This window comes from Pempheris klunzingeri, chromosome 1 (genome assembly GCF_042242105.1).
Source record: "Pempheris klunzingeri isolate RE-2024b chromosome 1, fPemKlu1.hap1, whole genome shotgun sequence".
NCBI lineage: Eukaryota > Metazoa > Chordata > Actinopteri > Acropomatiformes > Pempheridae > Pempheris > Pempheris klunzingeri.
The window spans coordinates 18,345,379-18,368,896 of NC_092012.1; the positions used below are offsets into that span (position 1 = coordinate 18,345,379).

At 42.0% G+C, this 23,518-nt stretch overlaps 2 protein-coding genes across 2 annotated transcripts in view; one reads left to right on the forward strand and one right to left on the reverse strand.

The window, feature by feature from the left end:
- Positions 1 to 9,672, reverse strand: part of elp4 (elongator acetyltransferase complex subunit 4) — a 55,243-nt gene extending 45,571 nt beyond the window's left edge. The window contains exons 1-5 of the mRNA XM_070832775.1: positions 9,495 to 9,672; positions 7,836 to 7,871; positions 3,426 to 3,547; positions 1,884 to 2,018; positions 310 to 446 (exon numbers count right to left, since the gene is read on the reverse strand). Of these exons, the coding sequence (XP_070688876.1) occupies positions 310 to 446; positions 1,884 to 2,018; positions 3,426 to 3,547; positions 7,836 to 7,871; positions 9,495 to 9,672 (608 nt within the window). The remainder of the gene's footprint in view (positions 1 to 309; positions 447 to 1,883; positions 2,019 to 3,425; positions 3,548 to 7,835; positions 7,872 to 9,494) is intronic.
- Positions 9,673 to 9,803: 131 nt separating this feature from the next.
- immp1l (inner mitochondrial membrane peptidase subunit 1) lies at positions 9,804 to 23,230 on the forward strand. Its single transcript, XM_070834032.1, has 6 exons — positions 9,804 to 9,858; positions 16,888 to 16,998; positions 17,096 to 17,184; positions 17,434 to 17,560; positions 22,401 to 22,511; positions 23,097 to 23,230. Exons 2-6 carry the CDS (start codon positions 16,894 to 16,896, stop codon positions 23,175 to 23,177), a joined length of 513 nt encoding a protein of 170 aa, XP_070690133.1. The 5' UTR covers positions 9,804 to 9,858; positions 16,888 to 16,893; the 3' UTR covers positions 23,178 to 23,230.
- Positions 23,231 to 23,518: the final 288 nt, after the last annotated feature.

The window sequence follows — 23,518 nt, forward strand, 5'->3', positions numbered from 1 at the left end:
CTATTAATACTGGGGAGAGCTCAATCTAGAGGTCATTTTTCATTTCCGATCAGGTTGACTTTTCTGTAATTTGCACGCTGGTTTCAGGGCTTACGCAATATGTGATCTTTAAATTATGTTGGACTATCTGCATTGTTGGTTTACCTGTATTCTGTGAACGATGCCATGTTTGCTTACCTGTGTTCTGTGGAGGATGTCTTATTTATGTAACTGTGTTTTGTGGATGATGTCGCGTTTGTGTGCCAGTGCTCTGCAGATGGTGTCTCATTGGTTTCCATGCGTTCTGTGAATGATGTCTTGTCGTTTTACCTGTGTTTGGGTGATGACTGGGTGGGATGTTCTGGAAGGTAGAAGCGGTGGCACTTGGCCGCCTCACGAATTTCTGGCTCCATCATCTTGGAGACGTCATAGTAGTGCCCGAACCGGGACGAGGATGCCAGGGCACTCTGAGGAGGTCAACAAGTCAAACACGTGTCACGGCATATGAACGCTTAAGACCGCTTAATTAAAGAGCTTTGAAAAGTGTTTTCAATCATCCCTGCCTGACAGTACTGCTCGCATTAAATTTCTAACAACAAATGATGTGTATTCACAACTAATTTCAGATAAGAATGAGACAATTCATAAAGAAACATAATCTTATTTGCCTTTCTAATATGTTAAATGAGTGTGCTTCACAACACTATGGTAATGCAATTGCATTGTTTATGGGTCATTCCTTAACATTCCTACAGGAGAGAAGTTAAATAACCACTACGACTACACTCTTAATCATTTCTTCACATAAATGTCCACTTCTGGCTGTGAAAGCAAACGTGTCAGGGACGCAGGGGAAGGCGGATGTTTTCCTGCCGCTGAAAGAGAGAGTTTTAGCTCTTCTCTCTCAGTGAAACCGGGGATTCCATTGTTGGAGGGGCCCTTAATCTACTCCTAATCTGGATTAGGGCCCCCGGTGTGTCCCTCTCCTGGCGGGACGAGGGGGTCAGCAGGGCAGGGGGGTCAGGGGCTCATCTTCTCTTTGTGAGCTAGGCAACCCGCTTAGCGTTCCATCCCCGCCCTGATGGCCTCACCTTTGATCCGATGTCTTCATCAGGAGAGCGACACAGTGGGCTATGCCAGGAGAGGTGTGTGTAAGGGGAAAGCAAGCGTTGACTCTGGGGGTGAATTTGGGATGCAAATCCTCTGGTGGGGCTTACTAGTGGTTTGTAAAGACGATTTTACAGGGGAAGGGGGAGAGGTGAGGAAAGGACACAGATATAAAGAAGTTTCCAGGGAGAGAGAAAGAGGGAGAGAATCCCCAGGGACACACTGTGTGCTGTTAATCCACATAGCGATATGGATTATAGAAAGAAGGGGGGAGACTGCAGAGAAGTAGAAGGGGAGGGTCACCTCTCAAAGCGGAAGAAAGAGTGTAGGGCTGCCGACCCTAGCAGGGGGAAAGGCAGGGATTTGGGGGAAGACAGAGGCGCAGGTCTGGGTCATAGGGTTGAGCGAGCAGACATGTCAATGCACAGACTGCAAAGTACTCTTGTTTCCCAGGCTAAGCAGGGGTGCAGGCGTGTGTGTATATGTGAGTTGGGGACCAGTGAAAAGCCCACCTATTGCCAGCTAAGTGTGAGTAATCTGGTCCAGCTCTGAAAGGAGAGGCTGAGGCCTCAATCACCCCACAAAGGAGTTTAGAAGCTCATGGATTTAGTGGTGGAGACAATTGCCAAACCACTAAGAACAGAGAACCAGGGCTGTTCTTTCTCATACCATCATTAACAGAGACGCATGTTGGACTTTCAATAAAAGTAGCATAATTACAAAGTCACCTTTATTCTGCTGTATAATGTAGTCCAAACATGCTGCAACCATCTGTAGTCATGTGATCACCTGATTACCTGTACTTTTGGAAGATTCTGATAGCGCCAGGCAATTTTCATGGCATCCAAACTGTCCTGAGGTTCACCAGACAGCCTGGGCTGTTCCACTGGTTTGGGGATAACGACATCGTCTAAGATGGGAGCCGGGAGTTCCTGCACAAAATGATGAAGTGAATATAATTTGTTCAAAATATCTTGATTGCGAGTGATCAAACAGACATCATTACTGTTATTATCTTTGCTGTGTAATATCATGCGCCTTGTCATAGTGTTACGGTCTGCACAGTCTTATACATCAGTGCATAATGTACATGCACTTTGAGATTCAGCTTTCAACGGTAACCTGATTTATTAAATGTTATGTAAATGAAAAGCAAACCTGGTTTCTTTAACTATGCTGAAACAGTTGAGACAAACCAAGACAAAACAGGAAGATTTTTCCAGGGGAATCCTTCTCAGTTATCCATGTGTAAATGTAACTGGGCTTCTTTACAAGAGCACATGTGCAAGAAAAGTTTCGCTGTGGCAGCGGTGTGGAGGAGTGATTGATGCTTGTAGTGACGTTTCCTTGGATCAAACACAAATCCAAATTAGATCTAAAGTCTCACTAAAACTGGAACTAAAAAGTCAAAGTTAGTTAAACTTCTACAGTTGAAGAGTAGACTTTTAATGTAAAATTCAGACCTCTACCACACAATGAGAAAAAACAGTGAGCTCTCTCATACAGGAGCCTGTTCTTTCACTATGTGACCAGTAAAAAAAAAAAAAAAAAATCAACAAAATGATTAGTTAAAGTGCACATGGGTTATTCCAGTACAAGTGAACATGTTCTCTTATTTCCTAATTTATTCCAGTAAGCTTGTTGCTTGTGTGCATGTTAACATAACATAAAAGTAGCAGAGCCTTAGCATCTGAAAATTAGCATACTGTGAGTATAGCTGTGAAAACACTAAGTGATGTGATATATCCCCACTGGGAGTCCCTCTCTCTTAATAAGTCTTTGATATGTAAAGAGAGGGTGAGGCTGTGACCCCTCCCACTATCAATCAGTGGGAGAGAGGCCCTCCTCCTGTATGATGGGTAGCAGTCAGCTTCTGGGGCCACGGTCCTCTTCACAGAGTGATGCATCGGGAAACATTTCAACAATGCCACAACCATGCCACCCTCGACCTCTCAGACACCCCCGCTGACCCTGACACATCTTGGGGAAAGCTGTGTGCCTCTAATACCTGCTAAATAATGGCCTGACCAGCCTGAACCAGGCTGAATACTGTACAGCAGGAGCTGATAAATAGATTGTGAGAAAAAATACTCCTACAAGTACACAGAATATTTCAAACATGTTGTGATGACTAAAAGGTAAAAGTTTTTCAAAAATGTTTTTTTCTTTGACAGTACACAAGTTGTACAGGGATGATGTTTAAGTAGACATATTGAGGCCATCCTAGCTTCTTTGTGGATGGTTTGTCAGGACTTGTAGCTTCTAAAGAAATACTTTTTGCAGAACAACAAATGTACCTTCCTGAGAGCTTACAGAGTAGACGACACCTTCTCTCATACCTGTAAGATGTCATCTGGGTTATCTTGAGCCGCCGCCACAAAAAGTTCATGTCGACACACCACTCCTTCTGCCAGGAAGTACTTTAAGATCATACGAGAGTAGCTATCGTATCGGTCCTCCTCTAAAAAAAACAAAACAAAATACAACAACAATCAAAATTTAAGCAAGAGTGGAAAACTGGAATTCACATAAACTCAGAAAAAACTGCCATTCAATGCCATAGCGCTAACATTGTACGTAAGGCCTAAGGAAAGGATCTAGTGATGAAATAGGTAAACATCTTCCCTACAAAGAACACATCAACCTCAAGTCTATCATCTGATCTTGTCTCGGTCTGGATACTCATTCGGACACCACAGGTCCAGCAGTTCATGACCACATCACAGTTGCTGACTGTAATTGATGTAAGGACCACGTTCGGGCTCCCTTTTGTAGGGAACAGATGAAATGGCGATCGACACTGCACAGAGACATAGATATTACTGTATGATCTGACTATCAAAGTGGAGATGACGTTTTCAGCTCTCTTGTTAAGGTCTTAACAGTACTCCTGTCTACTTTCACTTATCATATCCCCAACCAGCAGCAGAGGTGAGAGGGAGACACCTGTCTTAAACATTCACCTGACCCCTCCCCCTGAACGCAAAGGTACCCCAGCTGTCGGGACAACTGACAGGGGAAGGCAGAAGTAGGATAAGATAGTGCCTGTCCTCAAAATGCTTCCTGACATCTGGTTCCCTTGAATCTCTCAGCTTTTTATGTGAATTATGATGGCAATGGCACCCTGTCGTTATTATGTTTCTAAAGTCCTGCACATCAAGTGTATTCATTTGTCAGAAAAGAAAGTTAAAAGCCGTATACAAGTCACATGAGAGACTTTTAAAGACGAGCGGCGGGGGTCATTCTCAGCTTGAAGTGATAACATTGCAGTCTCATTTAGAGTGTGACTCTAAACATCAAACATACTTTCCCAAAGGTGGCCTTTCTCAGTGCACACAAAGCAGCCACCCGGCCATTCCACACCCCAAACCCACAAAGAAGCCTGCATCATCACCATGAAACCCCCCCGAGCAGGGCACATAACTCTACCCAGCATGTTACTGCTGCTTCCTGTCACGATCATCATTTTGTAAAGATTTCATAGGCCTCTCCACACAATGACAAACAGTGGGCACAAGGACAAAGGCAGCAGTGACAGTTAAAGGTAATGGGCATACAGCTGACAGCTTGGGAATGACATCCTGACGTGTCATCCTCAAACATCCGGAGAATTCCCCCCTCCCACGTTCCCGGTCTATGTCCTCACCTACAGACTTAGGATGGCCCAGGAAATTCCATGGCTCTTCAATTTGTTGTCGGTGGGGCTCCCTGTTCTCTTATTGATGGGTTTCTAGGTCAGCAGGCCTTTGTGGCTTTCACCAGGCCCCACAAAGACTCCCAGATGGGCCCTCTCAAGATGGGGCCTATTGTGGCTGTGTTTCTATGGGAGCCTTACAAATGGAACCTCCAGGAGTCATTAGGCTGTTGAGGCAGGGGGTTAGGGAGGGGGTGGGAGGTGGCTGGGTATACGAGCAACAGGGGGTGGGGGACAGTCATATCTTTGAGGTAGATCTGTCACTCTGGACAGTCATGGGATCATTTTTTTTTTCCTTTTTTTGGCTTATTCTGACTAAGGTTTGGTAAAGGGGGGAAACGCCCCTGCTTGATTTGCCTTCAAACAAGGGGCCGGGAGTGCAAGAGTCCTGAATCATATCAGCTAAAGCTGCAGGGGGAGGAGACAAAAAATATCTAGGTCAGAGTTTTTTCCCCCTTGTATGAATCTTTGGTCTATGGAGTATTATTATTTCTACTGAGCAGCTCATATTCATTTAGGTCATATAGCAACTAAACAAAATATAGACGTTTAGTGAAATAGGCCCTTAAATAACCGAGTCACTATTTTAAATGCTACTGCAACGGTTGGTTGTATTAGGTTAAATGCCAATAACCAGCTTTTGTCAAGCCCCCTTTACTGTATATATTTAACATATCTCTATTGTTAAATTTCAACTTAATCATCAATTCCGTTTTTTAGTGGCACATACTGTTGTGATTTGTGAGACTGCTCACCTAGACACATTAGAAACTGCAGTTTTTAAACAGATGCACATGTAATTTGTGCACAGATAATTTGGTGTTTTGCTTTTACAAACATTTTATTGCATTTTTTTATCATGTGTCCATTGCCAACACTTTTAATATGCTAAGTTGTAAGGTGTCTTTATATTGTGATCACGCTTTATATTTGTATGCTGCCTTTCTGCAAAACTAATTTCTTCTTCTGGGACAATAAGGATCTGATCTGTACTAAATGTCATGCGACCTATTATAACCTACCTGCATAGAGGAGTTTGTAATTTCAGGGTTGTGTTTTCATTGCATGCTACTATACGCCTGTGAATTTAGTGAGTAAGTAAGTAATAATTGAGTAATAACTGCTTTCAAAATGAGTTATAATCTACGGACATAAATATCAAAACTAAGTGCAGTAAAAGTGCACCTCAAAGCTTTGACATATTTAAGCTTGTAAAACAATTAGGTCAAATTAATTATTATTAGACCATTAAAGGAAAAGGACAATCACTTAATCTGATGGAATGAAACCATACATGGTCAGCATAATAAGAGCTGGGAAGCTTTGTTCCTTCTTTTACAAAAACACAAGAGATGAGAGATCTTCAGACAGCAGCCATACTGGGCTGATCCCCCTCTGGTTGACAAATCAGGATGGACAGCTCAAGACACTTCAAAGGCAGACAACGACCAGTCTGATAATTTTATGTCTGTGTCTCACAAACAGGCCATCACGGCTAAAGGGGCAGACTGTAGGAGACGACTGCCTGAAACAAACACAAACAAACACACACTCCGAACTCGCCCCCCCCACCATCCCACCCACCCACACAACAAAACAGACAGCACAGTGTGCGCACAGACATACACGCACCGCTCTACCAGAGACAAACACAAGAGAGCTCACACACGCATTTCACCTTTACTGTGTCTCTCATTACCAGATGAAACCAACCGTACGTTGATTCACAAAATGGAAGGGAAGAACGCATTAGTGTATAATCACTGACTCCTGCATCGATTGGGGGGGTGAATTAAAGGGCAAAGCAATATCATCAGTTGGTATAGGCCTTTGCTACACACAAATTACAGCTTCAAGGGGAAACAAGACTACCTTAACCTTACTGTCTACCAGTGCATATAGCCTAGCCTATGATGAATGATAATAACAATAATAATACAGTGGAAGACATTTATGTCGTACTTGCTTTGAATGTACTCCTGAAAACTTCTATAACACATCTGCGGAAAAGCATATTAATTAAGGATCACAGTGGAAGTGCGAACACCTGGGATTCTAACTAGAGACCTTCAGGTCACTCATCTATTTGCCATTCTGCTAGACACTGACACACAAACCACAAAGAGCCTGAGAACAGACAGACGGTGTCATTAGCTGTGGCATGCTAAAAATGCTACTAAATTCAGTTTTGGGAATACATTACGTTTTGGCCTACACATAAATATATGAATAGTATGCTGACTGCATTACTGAATTGCAAAGAGCTGCCAAAAAGCTATTAGATAATGCTACAGGAAATAACAGAAAAAGCACATGCACATATGCAACTTCCTGGCATTTGGACGGTTTCTATTTTTTTTAATTTGAATTTCTTATTCTAGTGTTATAAACTTCTTTTTTTTTTAAATTTTCTGTTTTTGTTATTTTCTGCCTATTTATCTGTTCTTATCTCTCTTATTGTTCTGCTGCAACAGAATTAACAATAAATGCTTATCTTATCTCAATTAATATTACATATAACATTTATTTCTGAAGACCAATGCGCTGACGTCAACCGAGGCATCTTCTGTTGTAACAGTAGTTCGTTACTTAAAACATTCAGTCCATGGCTACAGGTATTAAAACACTGTGCATCCTGATGTGTATTATTTGCTCAAAGTTAATCCCATTTCTAAATAGCTATAACTTAAAACGTTGGTGTCTTACAACAATTCAAGAACGTATCAACATAATGACTCACCAGCTGATATAGTTATAGTGCCTACTAGCAGATGCTATTATGTATCAATTGAAATGTGTATTTAGACTTCCTGGGAACTAGCCCATCTTCAAAGTGCAAGTTCAACCAATAAACTCATCTCAGATGGTTAAACACATCCTGCTTTTTGGGCTGTTCTGTCTGGTCACAATACCGTAAGTGATAGCCGATTGTTTTGAACTTACAGTCCTACCAAAACAGCACGTCTCAACAGGAAATACATCACATGCAGGAAGTAATCATTCCATTTAATGGGACCTTAAAAACAGTGTTCAATTTGACAAGTGGGAGGCTCACCTATGAGAAGTACTGTTCCAACTGCTAACCCACCACCTGTTCATGAAAAAAAGGACAATAATATTAGTTTAAAAAAAGAATAATATCAATCACATATTACACACACTGTCTTAATTAATGTGATCCACTGGGAGCCTACTGCTCCATTCACTTTCCCTTCAAATCCCACAGCTGTGTACTCATTTTATAGGAAAATCTGTCTTTTTCCCAGCAGGCACTTAGACTTACCACAGTAGTAAAATCACAGGTTTTACTAATAACAGTAATGACAGCCCCGTTCTATACATGTGTCCTAGTCATAACAGTGTGACAATGTGCTTATTAGTAAGACCCTGAAATTGAAGCAGCTAAATGGAAATCAGCCATCATTCACTTATTTACACACCTGCTTTTGCTACTGTGTCTAAATGTCTTCTGTGATATCTGATTTCACATTATTACTTTTTTTTTTTTTTTACAGGCCACTGTTGAACTAAAAGCATTTCAGGCCAGCCCTTGGTGATTTTTGATTGCTTTATTGAATTGAAAAAGTAAATTTTTATGTGACATTCAGCCCACAATGTTATTGGGTCGTGCCTTGCTCCTGTGTGCCGATGCAGGGACTCTATGGTCGGTAATCTGAGACTAAAAAGGTCTTAATATGTTTAGATATCACATCTCAGCTGTTGCCATGCCCTCAAATTCTGGTTAGTTACAACACAGTACATAAAAAAACGTAGTAGCAATTATCAACACATGGACAATATATTTTACATGCATCTCTTTATGTCTCTACTTAAGTTTGAAAGCTATAGTATGCTGATATTATTTATTGCCTTAACATATAGCCAAACATAAACAAAGACAAGAATAGCGGTAATATTATTTTACCTGATGTCAAAGACATTCACTGCATTCTGTTTCTTCATATTATAATGGTTTAGAAACAACCACATGAGGATATACACCACACTAAATGTACAGCGCTGTATTTACAAACTCCTCAAAGTCAGACTTTATCAGTGCAGTGCAATATCACTTTTTCTGTCATTATTCTATGACTACATATTTCATAACAAGTTCCCATTTATGCTATGAATATTCAATCTCATGTACTAACAACCTGAAGAAGGTGTTATTTGATATGAGTTGGATTAATTTGGCATCCCTCAAATTGAAACATGACATGCCAGTTCTATTTAGACATTTTGGTTTTTGGTGTGACAGCTGTTAAGTGAAAATGTATTAAGATTTAACAGGGATATCAACGTTTTGCTGGACTATGTTGGTCCTTGGTGGCTTAAATCAGACACTTGACAGTGCTAACATTCATTTCCGGCATTAGCTTAAGGAGAAACAGCTTTAAAGACACAACTTAAAACAAATACGTGTCAGTGGGTCACGGGCAATTTAATGCAGGATTATGTTAAGAGATAAAGTTCAGACTAAATGAGCCAGAGATCTGTGTAGTATCCTTTATGCTACCGTATTCTGACACTTTTAGCTTGTGTCTGACAGTAACACAACTGCTCAGTGACAAAGCTCATATGTGACCCATTTGATAAATACATTACATGAATATCTTCTCACTAACTTCAGTGTGTTTAGCTAACGTTGCATTGAGAAACACTGTTAGCATGTGCAGCTAGCGGTAACGTTACATCTTAACAGCGCACTGACCGAGCAGATAGTCGAGCGACGTGACACCGGTGGAAACTAAAAGTTGTCCATTTTGAACCGAGGGTCTGGTACCAGGTATGGAGATTAACTTGCTCCTTGTTTTCTTCTGAAAACTCGTAGTATTGAACGGTTGACGTTCAGCTAAAGGTTTACCCACACTACTCATGGGAGCTGCCATACTGTTTGTAACGTGGTGACGCCTGTGAATGTTTTGGAGCGTGTCGTCCAATCAAAGAAGACTTTGCTCGCGGTCGACCAATGAGAGCGGCGATTGTTACAGGGCCGATTGAGGACGCTATCAAAGGGGAAGTTCAATTTGTTATGGTGAGTGCATGGCCGGAGCGTTCAATCATTCAGTCAATAGGTGAGTAAACCTCTGTTCAGTAACAGAAGTTACTTGTTAAAGCTACACCCTGTTTACATAAACTGACTTTATGTGTTGTCCGCAGTGGCCAGAAGCTATTCTTACGCTTTTAAAGGTCACATAACCACTGGCTTCGTGTCGCTATGACCTTGTTGGGCCATTGCTTAACATTACAAATCAGGGTCAGTCATCAGGAATCACTCGAACTTTACACTAAATTGCTTAAATTCCTAATGTATCGCCTGAATTTTCGAAAACTGATTCGTGACAAGGAGCATAATCATTCATATCTGTATATATGACAGTCTCTAGTGCTAGAAAGTGGACTATTTCATTACTCACAGTACCTGCATATATTAAATATGTTTCATTCAACACAACACAAAACGGTAACTCACTGTCATATAACACATTACTTTTTCAACTGCCGAAGATGATGAAAAGTATTGGAGCCAGTGTATTAATGACAAACGCAGCATAAAGGAGCATAATGTGATGTTAGCTGCTGTGTGTCAGTATATAAAGTGCTGTGCTGTGAGACAGAGTATCACAATAGCTGCATTCATCTATTCTATTCTATTCCACTTGGTTCTATCCAGTTCCCCGTCAGGGCTTGGCCTAAATTCGTCTGTCAGTCTACTCACTTACATCCTTAGGTCATGGTAGGTCTTATGTAGTATAATGTAATAGACCGATCATCAACCGCATTTGTACAAGTGCATCATAATACAGGGCAGCTTCATATGCATGTAAACGTGTGCATCACCTCCTGAATCACATTCAGCTTGGAGGCCTCAGCAGGTGTAAAGGTGGGGGGAGGAAGGCTCAAAGAACTTCAAACACACAGTAGGAAGTCAGTGTAAGTACTGTGTTCCTGCTGTAGACGTGATGAGCACCGGCTTTTTCTGAATGGCTCAGTTTTAGAGTTGTGAGTGTTGCATCAGAGGGTAATGGGTACTATGCAAAAAGTTGATAATAACGCCAACACGGCTCATTTCTGCTCTTCACCAATTCAGATTAGTAATAATCTGCTGCCATCTTCATTTTTAAACTGATATTCATATTACTGGTAACACTTTTTTTTTTTTTCCTGAAACACAGTAGTAATAGTTATTTCTTATTTAGTGGTAAGGTAAAATAGGGAAAAATGTATATTACATATCTGTTCCATTTTGAGGAATTTTCTATTGTAACATACAAAATACATACATATACAAAAATACTCAACATTTTGCAACTGTAAAAAAAAAAGTGCAGTAATAATCTTTTATATAATGCCTGACATGATTTTGACTCAGAGTGGTCCACAATACACTCTTGTAAGTTATTTGAGCACATTGTGCCTGCTTCTCTGTATGCTGAAGTCTAAAACTTCAACAAAAACTAAAGTACTTTGAACTCCTACATGTAAGGGAGATTCAGCACTAAAATGTAGAATGTAATGCAGCTCTCTGCTCAGAAGCTCATAGTTTCACAGTTGGAAAAGCACAGGTGTAAATAGATACAATTTTGATGGATAAATTCAGTTAAGCTGCTTTGGTTACAGGGTCCTGGTATTGGGCATGCTGGCTTTCTGTCGCACATCCAGCAACATCTGTGGCTTTCCTAGTATGACAAGTCAAAATGTCTGTCGTGAGAAAGGCCAATTGATGATGGAAACCTCTTTCACTTATCTGAAGAACTCTTAATGTTCTCTCAGATCTGCTGGCGGGATAAAGGCCATTTTTTTTCCTTCTGTATAATGTCCACTATTAATACTGGATGACTGATGAGGGATCAGTGTAATCCTTAAGACAGCTGTAAAAAAGCTTTGTGTAGCAGAGAGAGGCCAGAGGCAACACAAGATCACACGATACTGTAAGGCTACAGAGGAAGCAATAGCCCAACTGCTCACTTTACAAATGATACAGCAGAGGCAGTCCTGCTGTTTTGACAGCACCGTTGAGATTTATATGTGCTGACAGGAGACCAAGGGAATATATCATGACTGACAACACTGGGCATTGTAGAAAGCCTATATGAGACAAATAAGATGCGCTGACTGACCTGCATCTCTGACAGAGTAGAGCCTGCTTCAGCAGTGCAACGTGCAGGAAGTGGGAGAACTCTGTGTGTGTGTGTGTGTGTGTGTGTGTGTGTGTGTGTGTGTGTGTGTGTGTGTGTGTGTGTGTGTGTGTGTGTGTGTGTGTGTGTGTGTGTGTGTGTGTGTGTGTGTGTGTGTGTGTGTGTGTGTGTGTGTGTGTGTGTGTGTGTGTGTGTGTGTGTGTGTGTGTGTACAGTGCCAGTCCCAGTCCCCATAATTTCCAATTCTGTTAAATCTAAGTTTAACCTCTGGGCTCTGTAACACAATTCAGTTTGTGTTAAGTATTGTAAACACTGAAGCCTAATTGTACTAAAATAACATAATTTTCCCAATATGTCATCTGTGCATGTGTGTATTTTTCGGCTGTGTTTTTGTCAGTTTTATCAGCCTAGTGTATCTGATTGAGCTATATAATGGCAGCAGTCAAAACATGTCAGACATTTCCTGTTTGACTGTTTTGGTTTCTTCAGTCTAATTCTATCATCAGTGTGGAGCTGCGAGAAGCAGTAGACTTCTTGTGTCCGGGGGATGCAAGATTATCATCAACATGCACCATATTTGTTTTGTTAGCCTTCAAAGTAAAGTAATATTCTAAGGGCACGAGTACAATAAGTGTAGGATGGATTTTGCACACAGCTAATTTTGTCTAATGATTTGATTTTTCTTCCTTTTATTCAACATCCCATATTTTGAATAGCAATATTATTTCCTGAGATTTTTTTGTGTGCAGATGTTACGTGAAATACAGCCGGCCATATATAGTTTGACCTATAGGATCTAAAAAAACAGACAATGAATGTACACATAAAACATGCTCATTTAAAATGAAAGGAAATCACATTCTTAAAAGTCACAGGTTTGCTTGTAGGTTGAGGTGTCTGTCATTAGCTAGTGTTAAAATATATCCGGCTTTGTCGTGAGCCGGTCAGTGCAAAACACAAACTCCTTTGAGAATCTGATACAACGCCCGATAAGATCTCTCAATTCTCTCGGCACCAGGCCACCACCACGCATTCACTTGTGGTCAATACAATAAGGCTTAGTGGCTGATTTTTCCATTCTATGTAATTGGCTGGGGACTCTGTCAACCCACACTTCCTTTCAATTCATAGCAGTTGTATTCATATCACTTGGCTATTATTTGCTCTGGCTGACCCATTGATTGTAGGTTTAAACCCTCAGCTCCTCAAATAGTAACCTCGCTCAGCTGCTTCACGGCTGTGTTGCCGTTAGCAACAATGAAAAGAGCAATATGGAGATCAGTCACTTCAATTAGGGCTCTGATAGAAGGCAGACCTAGAAGAGATGGGGACTAGACATAGTACTCTTTGACTGGGACTTCTACATCTGTCACTCTCCGTCCAGCCAGGTGCCTGCGTCTAAATCAGCAGGATTATCTCTGATTGGACTGATAGTTGAAACAGACCCCCCTGGTTGACGAACCTCCTCCTTTATATAGCTCACATTAAGATCAAATCAAGCTCTGCGCAACAGGACTAATGCCCCACCCTCCTCTGCCTTCTGCTGCCCAGAGGAAGACATCAGAGGTGGGATTCGTCCCCCTCTCCGGTGCTGCCCACTCCTCCAGACTCCCTTCCATCTGGGATCCTCAGGGAGAAGAAGAATATCTGACAAGGGCCTTGTAAGCCTCTTAGCCCCCCTGTTGCCCAGCTCTCCTCAGCCCATGTTTTCCTAATTTAGTTGTGTAAGGAGTCTACTGCAAGGCTCTTATGCACTGTTTGGATTTAGATTCTCTTTGTGGTTCTAATAGACTGGCCATGTATATCAATTAACTCTATTCAGCCAATGGCAGGTTCAAATCTCTTGAGACGTAGCAGTAATTCCCTATTCCTGAATATTTCCTTATGGCTTCAATAATGTGTGTTTGATTATGTATTAGTTTTGATATGCTGATATCATCTTCATTTTTAATAAAACATTTCCGTACTTGGTGTTCCTGCATTAGCTGAGTTTCCACTAAAGTATTTAAATGATAAGTGCAGCAGAAGTGGCAGGGTAACTTCAACAGCAACATTTTTGCTGCTGTTTTGAAACGGAACATTTTTTCAACACAGACACACACACACATATATGTACATATAGTAAATACCTTAAATATATAGTATATTTAAGAAATCACATGTGTTAATGCATTATAATATTGCCACGGTCATTTCATTGTCTTTCACATGATATGAAAAAACAGTAACAACTTGTTCAATGCTTATCAACTTTTCAGAGACTCTTTCCATTTTGCTGTGGATGTGTCTTTGGATCTGTTTGTCATAATAACGTTCAGGAAGCCTCTTTATTCATGTCAGTGCAGATGAAATACACCTCGTTCACAGTTTTATTTTTGCATTGTCTCAAATTGTACGTCCAAAATGCTCCTAACAACTGGCTGGACACAGTGATGGGCACTACTGCGGCACTCATATTTGGTATTGAGAAAAGTATTTTGGTGTTTTTGTCACCTCCTTGGGGTCCCTCTGCTCTGAGTGAATGGGCCTCCCGCAGTAAGAGGAACACAGAGTTAAACACACAATAAGGTGTTTCCATCGGCAGCTATTCATTTGGGATCCCCCTTGTTTCCCCACTGTAGCGCTGTGCTGTGACCACGGGAGGCCGGTGGCCACAGATGGTTCTGCCGAGATGGCTGCGCTGACTTTCTTTGTTTTCTCATGAACATGTTTGGCGTGTAATCCTGGATTAACAGAGAGACTTTATGTTAATTTACAGCTGTAATACAGCATTCAATTAATGTTGGCAGTCCCCAACACACACAAGCAGTGGGTAAAGGGACAAGAGATAGTGTGGGTTGACTCTTTGCTCAGGGGAATTAGAGGTAATAGAGATTCAATCAGAGGTCTCTGCGGATGTCCACCTTAATCTGACTCCCAAAAGAGTCACTGCAGCTCATATACACACTTTCCATGAAACACATAGGTAATGCTATTGTCTGTGCACATTCACACCACATGCACACACACACAAGCACACACTATCAATGACAGAGGGTGCCTCAGAAAACCAGGCGGCTGCATATGGACTCTCTTGATATCAGTCACTGGCTGTGTGATCTTGTTATGCAAAGTCCCTTAATCCCTACCTATGATGAATGCACACTGGAATGGAGGGGGTAGCTGAAACAGAGATATGAGGGCAGCTGTAAGGGAGGCTGTCCACTGTGCTTTGCGAATGAGTGTTAGCAAAAGATTCCTGATCCCCAGCCTAGCAGAAGGAAGAGCACATGTGAGATCATGTCTGAGAGTGCATTACAGTACCACAATGACAGAGATGCCGGCGGAGGAAGCTGAGAGCAAGACAAATAGAGCTGAGCATGTCGCCTTAGTTCAGACCTGAGATTCACATTAACCTTTAGACCACTTGCTTCCCAACAGAGGCATTATAGGGCCAGAGGTGTTATTGTACCAGCTGTGGGGGGACTGGGTCTATAGTTCCTGTGGAAGAGAACAAGAGACCAGAGCAGGCTCTGACTGGAAAGGGGCACCTCATTTGGGCCCTGTTCCGAGCGTATATATATGTCCCCCTTCACCTGCTTGAGCGCTGTCGTTCACACTAGTGGCAAAAAGCAGAGGGTTGCCAGGGGTGATCAGGGAACAGAGGGAAGAGCGGAGCAGCAGCACACGAGGAGGTAAAAGGATGGAGTCGGTCTTTTTTGGATCAGAGACAATGATGAATAGGCCAAAGAGACAAACCATGCTAGTGATGAAAGAATAGATAGAGGGTTTAATAGGTGGAATATAGTTGGCATGAATGAGAGAGCATTGTGTGTGTGTTTGTGTGTGAGAGAGAGAAGAGTGGAGGGGGGTAATGGGATTAGGGGTAACACCTTTGGCAGGGCTGGGAGAGCCACCTGACACCCGGTCTGTTGGGGACCTGGGGAGAAAGGGGGATGGAGGTGGTGGGGCAAGGGAGAAATGGGGGGTCTAATCCGTGTCCATCTTTGGGAAGTCATTCCCAGAGCTCTGAGGATTTGGGGCTTTGGTTTCCGCTCTGCTTGCTTTGGTTAATAATACCCTGGGAGGGAGAGAAGACGTGGAGAGAGAAAGAGAGAAAGAGACAGAAGGAATAGGGGAGATGGAGAAAAAGATTTCTTTACCCTGTGGTGGACTGGCAGGACGGCGGCCTGAGCTAAAAATGTTTGAAGTGCAGACTAACCTCTAAGCCAAGCTGTATCTATTATTCTCTAAACATATAGCTTCAGTCTGTTTGTGTGTATGCACGCGTGTGTGTGTGTGTGCGTGTGCGTGCGTGCGTGCGTGCAGGTGAGCCTACGTACACACACTGCATGACATTGTGTAAAGATTGACTTACTTTCTTCTGTCCATCCAACAGGTTGCAGCTTGAGTAAAAGTCAATAACCTGAGTGTGGTTGGGTTGTTTGCTTAGAAGACACATGGATAGTCCTTATGTGTGTTTGTGTGACACAGTGTTTGCAGGGCCGATGGATGGATGGGTGGGTGGCTGGGTGCCGGGGGTGTCTTTGTGTTTCTATGGTGCTGACAGAAGTTGATAACTGCTCTAATGATTGTGGTGGTAGTGGAGGCAGCACAGTGTCTGGAGACTGGCCGCAGACACTGCAGAGCTGCTCAGCTGGATGTGTCACAGCTTCAGTGTTTGTCCATCACCTGAGTGCAAGGTGTTGATTGGTCTATCCTACACAGGATCAAAGTTCAGGGCAGTTTTCTGCTGTGAACTGGCCACTCAGCCTCTGAGAATGAAACACCAGGGAATGTGCCATCTTAGTAGTAGGCCAACTGTAACAACCTTGTCCACACCTTTAAAAATTAAACCCCAAACAGTTTTTCTTTTTATAAATCCCGTGAAGCAGAATCATTTCCTCACCGCTGTGTGTATAGAGCATGTGATAATTTTGTACACTGACGTTGTGCCATAATCTATGCTTGTGTTTTGTGCTGCAGGTGGAGATGTTCCGTCGTGTGCTGGTGAAGACCCTGGGGTTCGTGGGTTACACAGTCCAGTATGGCTGCATTGCACATTGTGCCTTCGAATACATTGGAGAAGTTGTGGTGGTGTGTATTATTATGATTACAGAATTAATGAACCCTTCCATTGATTAATCTATACACAAATAATACATAATTGTGTCTCTTTGTTGTTTTGCTTCAGTGTTCTGGTCCCTCCATGGAGCCCACAATTGTCAACCATGACGTTGTCTTCTCTGAACGGATGAGTCGCCATCTTTGTAAAATAGAAAAGTGAGTTATAGTCAGCGGATGCATTTGCAGTAGACAGCAAGAGGAAACAGTAACCAGTGTTGGAATATGTATGACACACAATTTGTTTTGATTCACTGCAAAGCCTTGTGGCATTTTTCCCTTTCTTCTCTAAAAAGTGAAGGAAAAGATGGCCGCGACTTCCTACAAATATATTACATAGATAAATATAAAATATTTTGCATTTTCTGTGAATGAATGCACTGCATTGTGCTTGTGTTTTATTTTCAGGGGCGATATAATAATCGCAAAGAGTCCATATGACCCTAATATGAACATTTGTAAAAGAGTCATCGGATTGGAGGGTGACAAGGTCTGCACAAGCGCCCCGTCAGATCTGTTCAAGACCCACAAATACGTGAGTATGTTTACATCATATCAGCACATGTTTGTTCAAAATGTCTGTGATTACCTGCTTTACCAAGTAAGGTTCCTGGTGGCACTTTTACTGTTTCTCTTCCAACAGCTCTTCGGAAGAAAAACAGTTAAAAAGATACAGTAAAATAGACAATGAATAAAGAATGCATTTGCAGCAAAACACTTGATAGTTTGCTTCACCCTAAAATGACAAATAGCTTCTCTATGCATAATGCAAAACTATCTCTCAGTTTGTCTTTGGTTGTCTTTGTGTGTGGGCCGCAGTCTATATACTATCATAGTTGTTTACATCTTAGACTGCACACGTCCATTTTGTGTCATTGGTCAAAATATCAGCTTTTGACAACACCTATATTTCCTCAGAACAGTGATAAAACCAGAGAGTGAGCAGGGGGTTCTGCTGCTGAAACCACTGTCATTGCTTTTCTATTACTACTCTCCCCAACGCCCACAGCTCAGGCCTGCAATCTCTCTGAAGCCTGTTAGAGTTAGTGCCAGCCGAATGGACAGACTGATGGGTGGGCGTAGGTGTGTGTGTGTGTGTGTGTGTGTGTGTGTGTTCTTGTGTGTTTTTTGTGTGTGTGTATGTGTGCGTGCGCATGCATACGTCCGAGAACCAAAGGTTGCGTTTATGTTGCATGTTTTTGAATTCATTGTGTATTTCATAGACTGTGGGCAGACTGTTGAATGGGTTCAGCCCTACATAGCATGAAGGCCTAACCCTAAAGTGTCATTCAACAAATCAAAAAGGGAATAAAGAGCTTTCCTCCTCTACTAGCTTCACCTCCACATACAGAGGACTGAACCTGTAATAGGTGCGCTGTGATACACGATCCCAGGATGTGGTGAGAGGTGATTCACTTTGAGTCATTTTAAACTTGCCACTAACCAGACAGCTGCTCTGTTTTGGTTTGTCCATGAAGTTCATTCATTTTGGATGCTCCTTCACTTTAATCCTCTTAAATCTAAGCAGCTACCTAAACGAATGAATAGATGATGTTTCTTCAACCATAGATTATACCTGGACAAACATATCACACGTTCAAGTTGCATGTACTGCAGCAACTGGAGTCAAATGAACTTTTAGGTTTAAAAAAAAAAAAAAAAAAAATCACCATGTTAACTGCTGTTCATATTCATCATCATCATGTGTCGGCACACTGTTTAATGCAAGGGCCTGTGTTCATGCATGCGGTGAATCAAACAGTTCAGTATGGTTTTTAGGGCTGCAATTAACAATTCGTGTCAATATCAACTAATCAGATTTTTATTTTTATTCTAGTTTTTGTGAGTAATTGATTGTTTCATCTATTAAATGTCAAACACATATTCAATAAACATGCACATGCACAACTAACAGTCCAAACCTTAAAGATGTGCAGTTTACAGTAATATAAAACAAAGAAAACAGCAAATACTTACACTTGAAAAGCTGGAAACGGAGCATGTTGGGCAGTTTTACGTAATTACATAATTGTCAAAAATGCTGCAGATAAATTTTTAGTTGATTAATTTGATGAACTGAATTGTCTTTTTTTTTTCTTGTACCGTTTTGGTTTGGTGCCACATGCTTCTGAAATATATGTAAAACTGCTTCATTTGAGGAAAGTACCTGATTGTATATGGTATTGTATTTAATTTGCCAATCAACGTCGGCTCTAGTAGTGTTATCTGATCAAATTCTTTCTTTCACTCTGGCTAAAGTGATATTTGAGCATGAGGACAGGAAAGTCTTTGTTCACTAGTACACAAAAAGTACCTGGATTTCCTTTGGTTCCTGGTGGATGACAGGAGTTCGGCTCATTATGCAGCAGGAATAGAGAGGCGAAGAGAGGAAAAATACTGAGAGCACTGATGATTTTCGCGGTAGAACAATTCCCCCCTTTCGAGACTGTATTTATAGGCATAAACAAGTGGGCCAGTGTCTTGTGTTTAGTTGCCCACATCTTGAAAAATACAGACACATTTTTTTGCATTTCTAGTTGTAATACTTGGCTACTCTAAAAACTGCTACAGTTGTCAGCTTCACAAACAAAGCATGTGAGACGCTTGAAATAACCTTCACGCTAGTCTTTATTACAAAGCTGATTGTCACAAAGCATTCTTTTTTTATTTATTTGTTTATTTTTTTATATCATGCTGCCTAATATATGCTGTCCCATGTTAATGTTTTAACTCCCCGGAGCAAAATCACTGGCTGTATGTGACAGCAGTTTAGGTAACTGAGAAAATACCCACTGTTCACATAAATATTTGGGTGCCCTCTGGGAGATTTCTTTCCCCTAGAGGATGTATGTGTGGTACGATTAGGATGGTGTGAGGCATTATGGGAGGAACTGTAAAGACAGAATTTGGAAGGTGCTGTTAGACCCTGTCATCACCTCCTTTTTTGTTCTGACAGACAGGCAGGTCCAACAGCAGACTAATTGCCCTGTCACCTTTTAGGAATCATTTCTGTGTCTGAGCCATTGTGTCAAAACAATGACACTTGATCCCTAATATTATAGCAAGGAGAGGGTGACAGAGAGATGAAACGTCCCCATACATTCTGCTCTTTGCAGTAAACGTAGATGGAGGGATACGGTGAAAGATGAACTCTATAAGCCTGTATGGATTTAAGCTGAACATGATTCACCACCTCAGTCATGTTAACATAATGAGCACTGTAATGGTGTGGCTGTTAAACAACACACCTCCGCGGCGTGGAGAGCTCCGGTTTCAGTGCTTCTCGACACGTCTCTGACAGCTACACAATGCCTCACGTCGACCCAGCCTTACAACCGCAGGACGGGCGCAATCTCCGCCATCCGTCACACCAGAGAGAGAGCTGCTCAAAGTGACTCCACATCTAAATGCTACAACTCTGTGTTGGGCCCGCCAGGATCTTTGAAAATGTGCGTGGCTGGAAACAACATCTGTTGATGACAGTTTCTTCTGGTCAACTGTCAAAAAATCGCACGTTGATACTGTTTGTGTGCTAAAATGACAAATGACATCTCCACGCCAGCCTGTCTACAGAGAAACGTCCTAAACACAAAGATTTATGGCCATGCAAAAAATCCATTGATGCTCATGGTTTTGTGGCCATTTACAGGTGCTTGAAACTGCAGGGTGGTGCATTATCTGGTTACACCGCTGCTTTGCATCAACCTAGTTTTAATTGAGAGTTTTGCCTTTGACTTACTATGTTTTTTCTTTCCTTGTTCACACACCTGCGACTTGCAAGGCGATATGCATAAGCTTTTATCCTCGTGCTGGCCGCAGTACGGCAGGTCAAGTTTCAGACCTCTTCACTTTCTCACTTTTCTGTAATACTGCCTGGTTGATCCTAAGAGTGCTTTTACCTTTACTCAGGTTTGGGTTTCTCTATCAGCTCCTTTGTTTTATGGGACTCCAAATCAAAGTGCTTACTTTGCTGCTGTTGATCCGATTGATTGGCCTGCATTGGGATTTCACTCAGGCGATGTCAAGAGCTGCTGTGAAAGGCTTCGTCCTTTTCCAGAAATTCCGTTTGCGTGTTCAGTGGTTTCACAGAAATCTGGACAGATGATTGAAATTCCGTAATCAAACCTCTGCGTCTTCAGGATGAGCACGACAGAGATGATGCTTTTTTTTCCTCTTTTTTTAATACAAGATGACGAGAAACGGGGGGTTCTGGTTTGGCAGATGACAAACGGTGGTGTTTCTTTTTCCTGTGCTTGGGAGCCAGCATATGTTACCATGTTAATGAGGTGTAATGGTGGGAATCCAGCATGCTGACATATGGTTCTCAGATGACTCCTTTAATGATATTCATTTGTGTCATCGTTATTCACTGAGTTGTTTACCTCATGTTAGGTCAACATGTCACTGGCTCGTGATTATGTCACATCATCTGTCTCAATTATCGAATATGAAACAAAACGCAGCATCTCACAGTAGGACTGAGGACTCTAATCAGAGAGCCGGGTGATAGGAATAAGGAATATGAGCAGAGGCAAAGACGTGACGTCACCTCGGCGTGGAAAATATTCAGTTTCTTTATTCATGTTATTCTCTTTCTCCAGAGGACTTTTGCCGTTAAAAAGTTAGGCAACACAAAAATAGACTCGTGGATTGTGATGCCCATTATGACAATATAATGTGTTGTTGATCCTGTCTGCACATATAGGGGGGACAGCGCACTTAATTAGGGCCTTGACAAGCCTACTCTCCTAAAGTGATGAGATTAATCATAATTGGTGTCACTGTGAATTAGAGGCCGCTTGGATGACCGCCCCACTGGCAGGTCGGACCGCGGTGGAGACCCTTGGACACTGCTGCTAGCCGCAGCTTAGCCCTCTTTCTCTCTCTCTCTCTCCCTCTCTCTCTCTCTCTCTCTCTTTCTCTCGCTCTCCCTCTTTCTTTCTCTCTCTGCCCAGCTATCTCAGGCCCCTCTCTTGCTTTGCCCTCCCTGGGTAAGAGGGGCGCAGATCTCAGCCAACAGCCTAATGACCCCGTTTGAAGTTCTTCTAAATCCCTCCCCCCCCTGCCCCCGACCCTGCCCGTTACCCATGACCCCTCTCCTAAGACGGTTCGGGGTTAAAGAGGGACAGGCAGGTTGACGTTAAGATAGGCTGAGGAAGGAGGGAGGGATGGCTTTGGAGACTCATTGGGGGTAGGGGGTGGGGTTAAGGTAGATTCTCACTACGTTATAGGTCAACTCACTTTTGCATGTCAAGATTAAGTAGTGTTGCAATTTCAGAGCTTTGTTCTCTATTTGATTCCTTTCTTGTAGGGTAAAACAGTCTACATCTTAATCATTTTTTGCCCTCTTTCCATGTTTGTGGTGATGTTTCTAGGTTCCAAAAGGCCACGTATGGCTAGAAGGGGATAACCTTAGGAATTCCACTGACTCAAGGAGCTATGGCCCAGTTCCCTATGCCCTCATCCGAGGGCGTGTTTGCTTAAAGGTAATAGGGGAGGTGTGCTCGATGTTGGCATGTATTTTCTTTAAAAAAAAGAAATGTGTTACTTTGCAAAATCTCCCATGTATGGGTTCTAACAGTGGTAGATGCTGAGCTTCCAGCCAAGCCATCTATGATGTTTTTTTTGTTTTTTCTTGCCTTCATTTGCTTTCTTATTAGTCCAATATGACCATTTTAAACACAGCTCAACAAAGAGATGTGAGTCAGTTGGAAGTTCAAAGCAAGTGTGTCTGATTGACCAAAGCCTGGACAACATATTGTCTAGCTTTCCATTCTGCTGTGTTGTCATGTCACTGGATGTCATAGCAACCACGACCCTGGAAACAGGTCAGCCAACCTTCTGTCCATCTGATTGGTCAGCGGCACTCCACTGGAGGCCCTATTACGACAGCTGATGAAATAACAAGATCTTCTATGAAGTCAAACACATCGTTAAAAGCCGTATTAGCAAATGTGTCCAAGAAGTGAGATCTGGTGTTGTATAATGGTTGGAAGTCTTTATTTGTTCTATTATGTGATTCTTATCTCTCTTTTAACCCATTGTTTCTCCGTAACCTTTGTCCTATACAGCTCTGGCCGCTGCATAGTTTTGGGACCCTCAGTGAAAGCCCAACCAGACGGATCATTAAAACTCAGAGTGACTCAGACTGACTCATTCACTTTGTTTATACCGTCCTTTGTTTTCAGTCATTTTTGAATAAAGCTGATATTTATTTAAAATTTTATTTTAAGAAGTGGTTTAATTATCTTGTTTAATCTGGTTCATTATTTTGAGGTTTGTAAAAAAAGTTTGCAGGTTGCAATCATAAATGTGTCGTGTCTAGATTAATTTAGCAGTTTTATAACTGACAAGGCCCTGTCACGTGGGGCTTACAGCGAGTTGGCTGTAGCTATGCATCACTGTAGGAGCAGCATTGCGTGAGTAGCAAATAAAGGCGCGTCTCTGTGGAACTGCTAATGGCTGAGAGTGAGCAGAAGCAAAGACGAGATGC